General features: G+C 39.5%; 1 protein-coding gene across 13 annotated transcripts in view; it reads right to left on the reverse strand.

Moving 5' to 3' along the window:
• The window catches only part of CACNA1G (calcium voltage-gated channel subunit alpha1 G), a 333,398-nt gene that overhangs the window by 95,087 nt on the left and 229,462 nt on the right, over positions 1 to 8,849 (reverse strand). For all 13 annotated transcript variants that reach the window (XM_081850628.1, XM_081850622.1, XM_081850626.1 and 10 more), the window contains exons 10-13: positions 4,147 to 4,298; positions 2,657 to 2,842; positions 1,960 to 2,074; positions 1,154 to 1,309 (exon numbers count right to left, since the gene is read on the reverse strand). In XM_081850628.1, coding sequence (XP_081706754.1) covers positions 1,154 to 1,309; positions 1,960 to 2,074; positions 2,657 to 2,842; positions 4,147 to 4,298 — 609 coding nt within the window. The remainder of the gene's footprint in view (positions 1 to 1,153; positions 1,310 to 1,959; positions 2,075 to 2,656; positions 2,843 to 4,146; positions 4,299 to 8,849) is intronic.

Raw genomic sequence — 8,849 nt, forward strand, 5'->3', positions numbered from 1 at the left:
TATATCTCCCACTCCTTGAGAAAGAAAGGATTGGCGCAATGACCCCTTCCTAGGTTATCGAAGATGAACAAAATACTATTACATGGAGACCTGGGCATGATACCAAGCAGAAACGACATAAATGAAATAAAAGCACTTGGGAAAGATATGATTAAAAACAAATAAACAGCTACTCCAGCTGCATTGTCCTAAGAGGCCCCCATAAATCTTCTCCTTAAACTGCACTTGAAAGAAAGAAATAAAAAGCATAGCAGCGTTTCTAAATGGGTTTTTATAGTGTGAATGAATATGATGGCAAAAAAGGTGACAGACCTCAGTGGTTGTTATTCTCCTGTCACACCTATATTATCAACAACACTTTAATTTAGAACCCATGCTACCACTAGACGCTGCTGAACAAAGCCCAAAATCAAAAGGCATGCTTGGGAAGTCATGCAGAATAATGTTGCCTTTAGACCTTCACAATGACAGTTTACTGCTCTGAGACTAGATTTTTGTCCACCAGCCCCAGCAGCAGGGAGAACTGCTTGGGGGCTAGTTTTAAGAGGACTCAGCTACGTTATAAAGCAGCCTGCCAGTAAAACATGGAGGCCAAACTCTGTTCAAAGATTTGCTTTCCAGCTGCCTGCAGATGGTGGCAGAGAGGAAGTTTAGTTAGCAAAAGATCCAGCTTCTAGCAAATCGGTCCATAGAGATGGGGGCGGGGGGGGGGGATTTGGAACTGAAAAAATATATGCCAAAGTGTTGCACTTAAGGAGGAAGAAAGACATTCACTAAGAAACAACAGCAAGAAAGGCAGCAACATCACTCCTCTTCCAACTTTGTCCATGCTTTTATGGGGTTGCTTTTAATTTGGCTCCTAAATGCAACAAAGCCTGGTTCAAAGGCACTGGCATTGCATTCATTCCATCCAGTACTTATTGCATAAATTCTGCATCTATAATAATGCTGGCTATTTTCGGTTTAGCCTCTGATAGAAGCTAAAGCGTTTGGTTTATATTGTACTGAAGTATTTGTTAAGGAAGGCAATGTTAGTGCTACATGTTCCCTTTTGTTCTGTTTGCCAGATCTACTCATAAGATAATGGGGGTTCTAAATCCTCCGTACTACCTAATAGCAAGCATGAAGATAAATAAGTTATTCAAGGCGTTACCTCTGTTTGAAAACCTTCCACCAAGATGGCAACCAACAAGTTAAAGAGAACGTAGTTTCCGAATGTCATGAGGGCAATGAAGTAGAGGGCAGCCCAGGAAGAGGTAGAAGCCATGCCGTTGTACAGGACTTTATTCCAGTCTTCCTGAGTCAGTATCTAGATTGGGGGGGGGGCGGGGAAGGGGAGGGCACGTTAAGGGAGATAGAAGCACAGATCATTTGCACTCTCTTAAAGTTAGTTTGTCCTGCTCAGTTGAAGTGGACAAGCATATTTTGTTCTTTGAATAAATTATTTCAATTCTTTGCCATTTTAAAGCTTGTCATTGACATCAGCATTTCAGACAACAAAAACATAAATTCTGCAAAGACACTGGTTTCTAAAAACTGCATCTGGAAAACCAAAACTTAAGTAGGTTCTGTATTTTATGAGCAGGCATTCCCCACTCCTACTCCCAAAATGCTTCTAGATCTCTCCAGGGCTTTTTTCCCAGCCGGAACTCAGTGGGTGCCATTGCCATTTTAGCCTCTCAGGTGGGCACCATTGACATTATAAGAGAATGAGGGAGGCGTTCATGGTGAATTCCGGCACCTCTTTTTCAAGAAAAAAATAGCACATGCTCTCTCTTAGTATTCAGTATGACATTTTGGAGAATCTCAAGCTGTTATCTCTTCAAGGGATGGGTGCTTGCTTATTCTTTCTGTAAATCAATTTGAATTTTTTTTTAAACCTCTTTGATATTTGATTACCATCAACCAATATATAAATGCTGTGAAATAAATAACTGTTAGCCATAATGGTTGCATTACCTGGAAAACAGTAACGATGGCCCAGAGCAAGGAATCAAAGTTCTTCCTGTCGGGAAGAGTGTCTCCATCTCTCTCCGAAGCAAATTTACAGCCAAAGAGATGCATCCCAAGAATACTGAATGAAAGGGGGGAAAGAGTATATTAAGAAGAACAAGACTGTATTGGAAAAGAGACTCTTCCACCTTAGCAAATAATGTTTGGAGTGAAGTTCCTTACTCCTGCACCCCGCCACTCATGGAAGGACAAAGAAAAAAAAAGAAAAGAAATGGGAATTCAGCTTTTAGTAAGCTACTTTCTCTGAGCTCTGACACCATGCCCTGTGGTGACTAGCAGCTGAAGGCTCATATATGATAAGGCTTCATTTGTTGGAACGAAAAAGTTTGAAGACTCTCACATTATGAAGACTGTTGGACTCTTGAGGGTTCACAAACTAAAAACCAAAGTGTTGCTCAGCCTGGGGAGTTTCAGGGTTAAAGCCATCAGAAGTAGAAGCATACTACACCACTCAGGTGGGGGAAAGAAATAACTACCATTTTCAAAAGATGCAGAGTTGTAGCACTGTACATTAAATCACTTTCCATCTTAGCAACTTGTACTGTTTTGCCATGGCACATAAATTAATATTGGCTGATTCCACCTCAAAGCACAGACACAACAGGCTTCAAAAGGGAATGAAGGGGCTCATTTAAGTACCCACCTGAAGATAAATATGAAAAGCATCAGCAACATGCAGAATGTGGCGACATTGTCCATTGTTTTCATGAGCACCACCAGCTGGCGCTGGAGAGCAGGCATGAAACGGACCAGTTTCAGGACTCTCATAAGGCGAAAGGTCCGTAGAACAGACAAGCCTCCACCCTGCTGTCCCACTATCTCCCAGACACTAAGAAGATAAAAGAATAATGTTAAATGGGTTCTTGTGAGGAAGAAGTACATCCATGCATAGAGTGCATATAGCAAAAGTGGGGAAGGCCTATAGTACAAACTAGCTAGTAGAGCTCAGTGGTGTGAAACAGGGATGCTCACAGGATGCTGCATACTACATGAGACAAGAACCTCAGGTAATACAGACCTACAAGTATCTGCTGCAGAAATATGGAGGCCCAGGGGCAAATGGAGAAACATACATTTTCCTGGTTTGTTTTTCTTAATGACTCAGTATTATCACCCACTGAAAATGCTGTTATAAACTGGGAAGGGGGAGGGGACCTCATATTTTCCTATTGCAAAGTTATCTGTGAAATTTAATTACATCACAAGAATTGTGCTGTTCTGAGCTTTCTTTCTGGAAAAATCAATTTCTTCTCTTTCTGTAGTATATTCTTCTGTATGTATACTGCTTCCAGATGCAAACAATCTCATTTTGTTTACTATAACGTTGATACACGTTTTGAGACTGGGTACATATGCAATTATGATTTGGGGGAAAAAGATTTCATAAATACACCAAATGCTCCTGTTTGGTGTGTTAACAGCTAATAAAGTTATATACCCAACACTTTTCATTTTCTTAAACTGTTAATGTTTAAGGTGGACAAAGTTACTGAGTACTTACTGAGTATTTCAGCTTTCCCCCCAAGACCTTAGGATTTCTGAAAATTTTAAATTTCTAGCCAGAACTTGCATTTGAATTAAAAAGAATTATGCCAGCATACACTCCTAACATATTTTGCATGTGCCTGAAAACTGAACAAGCAGCCAGATAGGTATAATCCCACTTTGAGGATACTTTACTTAATGGATGAGTGGTAAATGTTGAACAATCTCTTCAAGTTCTGCAGATAGAAATATCTTTCTTTTGGTCATGCGCTTTTTAAAGATAATATGTGCTAAAGGAAACAGGTACATTCTTGGCTGCCATTCCCAGTGTGTGGCTGCCACAAGGAAGGAAAATAGCATTTAAGTAGCTGCTGTTCAGTGGTTCCCCTATGCAGGAAATTCCCCTGAAGAAGTTATCAAAATGGTGCTGTTGCACATAATCACGAGAGACGGGAGACAGCGCTGGTTTTTAGGAAGTTTTCACAGCAGTTCTGGAGCACATATTCTAACAGAGAGAGCAAAAGAACCGAGACCCCCATAAACATTTCAGACATTCCTTACTATTTTCCTGCAGCTTTATTTTAAACAGCCCAATTGGGAGAAATCACTTTACCTGCTCACATAAAATGACAACTCCAGGCCAGTTACCTGATCACTACGATGATCCCATCAAATATATTGTATGGATTTTTGATGTAGCCAAAAGGGCCGTACACGAGCAGTTTCAGAAGCATTTCTAGGGCAAAGAGACTAGTGAAGACAATATTGCTGATTTCCAGTGCATTGGTGAGTTCTTCAGGCTGGAGATATGAAGAAAAAGGAGAAACAAAAAATATATGTCAAGATGAACAAAATTTGTGCTCTGATAGGCCAGGAGGTTCCAAGAGATGCGAGTAAATGTCAACTCAGTAATTACTGTATTCGTACAAGTCAGCAAGACAATGCTGGTAAATCTCTGGTCTATAAGTTATTTGTTGGCTCCTACAGTGTTTTTTTGTAACTCCCAAAACTGACCCTAGCACACTATGAACAGCAGCTATGAGGGGGAATTTGGTATTTGATATCACCCCCGGCTCCCTATCTTTTGGTGACAAGACGAGCAATAAATTAGCAAGAGATTTTAAATTAGTCTTTATGGCATTATATGTTTCACAGGTAATTAGTACACATTAAATACTGCAAGATAGTTATTAAAAGACGTTGAGATGTGTATCATAATCTCACAAATAAAGTAGCACAGGGAGCTCAAGGGCATATTATCCTCGATCCTTATATACACTCACTAATTAAGGAACTTTGGAAAATTAACTGCAACATGAAATCAATATTTTAAATAATGAGGAGTGATCTTCAGAACCCTTCTTGTTTTTGAGCATGCAGTTTGAGACTTGGTCTCAAATTCTTAAGCATATACGGTATATACACCGCTTCAGTTAAATTGGTTCCATGGAAATATGCACTATTAAAGTATCAAAACCGAGATACCTATACCGTAATTTTGAAAACCCAGCAGACAAAAACAGAACAATCAGCAACATTTCAAAATGCCTAAAAGGTTTAAAAACAATAACACACACATAGGAGACAAAAGGGTTCTACTTGGTATCTAAAAGAAAATAAAGTTGGCAACAGGCAAGCCGCTCTGAGGAGCAAATTTCATAGGTGAGGCACTATGGCTGAAAAGGCCACCTCTCTGGTTATCGCCTGCTTAAACTCTTAACAAGGAGGAAACAAACAGTAGAGGAATATAAGAACAGAAGAAGAGTCCAATTGGATCAGACCAAAGGCCTATCTGGTCCAGTATCCTGCTTCCCACAATGGTCAAACAGGAGCCCACTGTAAGGTCACGAGGGCCATGGCACTGCCTCACGTTTGCTCCCCAGTCTAATCCTCCATGCATTTACTTAATCCTCTTTTAAAGCCCTACCCTTAAAAAAAATAAAAGCCACCTAAGGGCTGATGCAGACCATGCATTTAAAGCACATGACCACCTTCAAAGAATTCTGGGAACTGTAGTTAAGAGTGATGGGAAAATGTAACCCTGTGAGGAGGAAACTACATGCATAATTGTATACGCTTCAATTTTGTTCCTGATCCCCTTAACTTGCCAGTTTTTCTAAATTAAAAAAAACCAAAAATAAATGTTGGAACCTTTCCTTGTAACAGTTGCTCCAGCTCTCTAAGCATCTATGCTGCCATTTTTGGCACTTTTCCTGGTTCTACAATATCCTTTTGAAATACAGCAACCAAAACAATAAGTACACAAAGTATAGTCATGCCATAGATTTTTTAAATAAATACTTCATGATATTGGCTGTTTTATTTTTAATCCCTTTTTCTAATAATCCCTAACATGGATGTTGCTGCCTCCCCCCCTTTTTTTACAGCTGCCACACATAGGTCAACTTTTTCATAATGTTATTCACCACGTCCCAAGATCTCTTTCCCTGTCAGTCAAACCAGCTCAGACCCAATCAGTTTATATTTTATGTCCAAATGTTCATCACTTTTCATTTAACTTAATGCGCCGGGCAGCACTGGACATGCTACGCCCCTGACAGAAACAACTGCCTTGGGTACTTGCTATGTCCCCCTACCCAGCCACTCACTATGCACATCCTCAGCTTTGTTCCCTAGTCTTTGGGAAAACTATAGTCATGAGCATGTTCTGATCCTCTCACCAATGTTACATGTGCACCTTTTACAATTAAGATGGCTCAAGAAAACACCACTGCCAAAAATCAATCTTTTTTCCCCCCATGGTTTTCCCGCAAGAAATGCAAGCTATAATTTAGAAACAGACCCTTAACCAACTCTCTGTGCAATTCCCTGGGTTTTTTTTGGTTTATGTTTTTATTAAAGGACTTTTCATGAGTTGCAAAAGTACATTCGGCGCCTCTGTTTTCAAATCGTACTCTTTTCTTCACTGAGAGTGGGGAGGAAGAAGCAAGGTGGGCCTAATTAATACATTGGTTTACTTTTTCGCACGTGTCTTTAAAACATGTAAGATATTAAACACATTTTTCATCTAAAGCAAATAAACCTTGACACACACATATCCACTTAATGTATACTACATACACACACATACACTCATTCTCTCTCTCTCTCTCTCTCTCTCTCTCTCTCTCTCTCTCTCTCTCTTGTGGTGGGAGAGCTGCCCTATAAAGCAGTTTCAAATTGCCTTATTAAAACATGTGTTTTGAATGGGAAAATATCTTATTTACAATCTCAATGGCACTGAGGGAGTTGGCATATAGTTATTTTCATCCTGGAGGCCATATTATTTGAGAAGCAAATACTGAAGGCTCTCACAGTAGAAATACTAATCTTCTCTTTAATCTAGTATCCCACACTAATTTTTCATGCAGTTTTCTTCTTGAAATGTCACCCAGTGCAGCACTCGCAGCTCTGTATTTCCTACCAGAAAATGATATATTAGAACTGTCTGAGCTTAATTCACAGTCTGTGAAAGAAAAAGACCCCTTCATTACTGTCAGTTGAAACAAACTAAGAATTTATGGTTAAATTGATTCTAATAATGATATGGCTTCCATATCCATATCCGACTGTAATTCTATTTTGCTCCAGTTGAAAAAAACAAAGTACTCAAACTGCCCCAGTAGTAAGTAGTTACTTAATACTTACTGTAGTAAGTAACTACAGTACCTTTAACAGCAGGGCATGTTTTGCAGAAATGTATTTTGTAGAAGGATAGAGTTATCTAACCAGAGCAGAAATGCTGTTAACAGAATATTTTTTTAAAAGACAGCCTTTTCTAACTAGTCATATTATGAAGACTTTCAGGAGTTCCCCTCTTTTTCCTTAGCAAAATGGCTTGTAAAATGTTGCTTTTTCTTTACTATTTAGTCTTCACTGCAATACATGTTCAGTGCAATATATGCAGAGTAAAGATCACAACAGTAAACTGCTCCATTAAGAGGCCACAAAGAGGGCATATAACTAACAAGAAAATTAAAAACAAGTTTTTTCAAGCAGAAACAATGCAGCTTCAAAGACAGGATCAAAACAAAGCACAGTTTTGGTATGGCAAACCAGAAGGGCCAATATACTACAGATAGTATGCAGCTATGCCTGAAAATCAATTCTGCATCAGAATCACAGCTGGACTTCTACGATCACAGCAGGGAGGCAGCTGGTGCTCGCTAGACCTGATGAGGCTGCTAGGGTCACATCAGATGGTCATACCCGCCAACATTTCCCCGATGAAAATAGGGACGTCCTAAGGAAAAGCTGAACATTCCGGGATAAAATCAGAAACCGGGATGGCTTCTGTAAATCTGGGACGGTCTCTGGGAAATAGGAACACTTGGAGGGTCTGTGAGGTCACAAGTACATGGCAAAGTTATGCCCCCGCCCATCCTTCTCCCTTGCAAACATAAAGTAGATACTTAAGCAAGGCAATTTCACAAACAGCGCATAACTAAATGAATGTGTGTTTTACTTTGGTTCAGAAGGTGTCCCTGCTGTCACAGTTCCTTCTCTGGGATGGGAGAAATGTTGTGTGGCCTCCACCTCACTCTGAAGAAGAACCTTACATTGCGACTTAGGTTCTTTGCAGAGTTTGGCTCTGTGGACAGGCCCCAAAGAACACATGAAATTGTATACTGGTTTGCTGCTGTACTGTCAAATTTTGATTCAAGTCAAACATTGGTAAACTGTTAAACTATAAAATTTTAAATTTGCCCATTCACAAATTTTGCCGGGGGTGGCAAAGTGACAGCAGCACAGGTGCTCTTCAGAGCCACCTTGTCCACCTACCTCACTCTGAGGAAGGATCCTGCAAAGTGCTCTGTTGATGCAGCAAAGGCACTCCTAAAGTGGCAGGGCATGTTGAATTTTCCAACTTTCCAACTCCAAAAATGAGGGATGCTAAAAAGTTTTAAGATAACTTGAGAATCCATCCGATATATGTTTGGGTTAATTTAATACAATTTAATGTTGCTTGGTAAATAAGTACTTAAAAATATTGATGTTTTAACATTTTTGTGGAATTTTAAACTTGTCTGATTATTTTTTTGTGGGGGAAAATGTGTGCAAAATTACATCAAAATCATCAAAAATGATAGGACATCAGATTGGCTTGCCAGATTTGGAAGTGGCAGGAAGATAAGAAAAGAAGGCTTGCTGAATATAAGCAGAGAAGTAAGCAGGATGCTTGATTATAATCAAATGAAATAAATCTTCTGTGATGATGAAAATGAAGAGCAAATAGCTGATGCCCAAAATGGAAATGATGGAAGTTAACGAATTGACTTTAGGAAAACAAAGTACGCCTTCTACTTCTAATAAAAAAGCAGAATACAGCACATTAAAAATACATAATGTTG

The sequence above is a fragment of the Podarcis erhardii genome (genome assembly GCF_964252035.2).
Source record: "Podarcis erhardii genome assembly, chromosome: 2".
In the NCBI taxonomy this organism is placed as follows: Eukaryota; Metazoa; Chordata; class Lepidosauria; order Squamata; family Lacertidae; genus Podarcis; species Podarcis erhardii.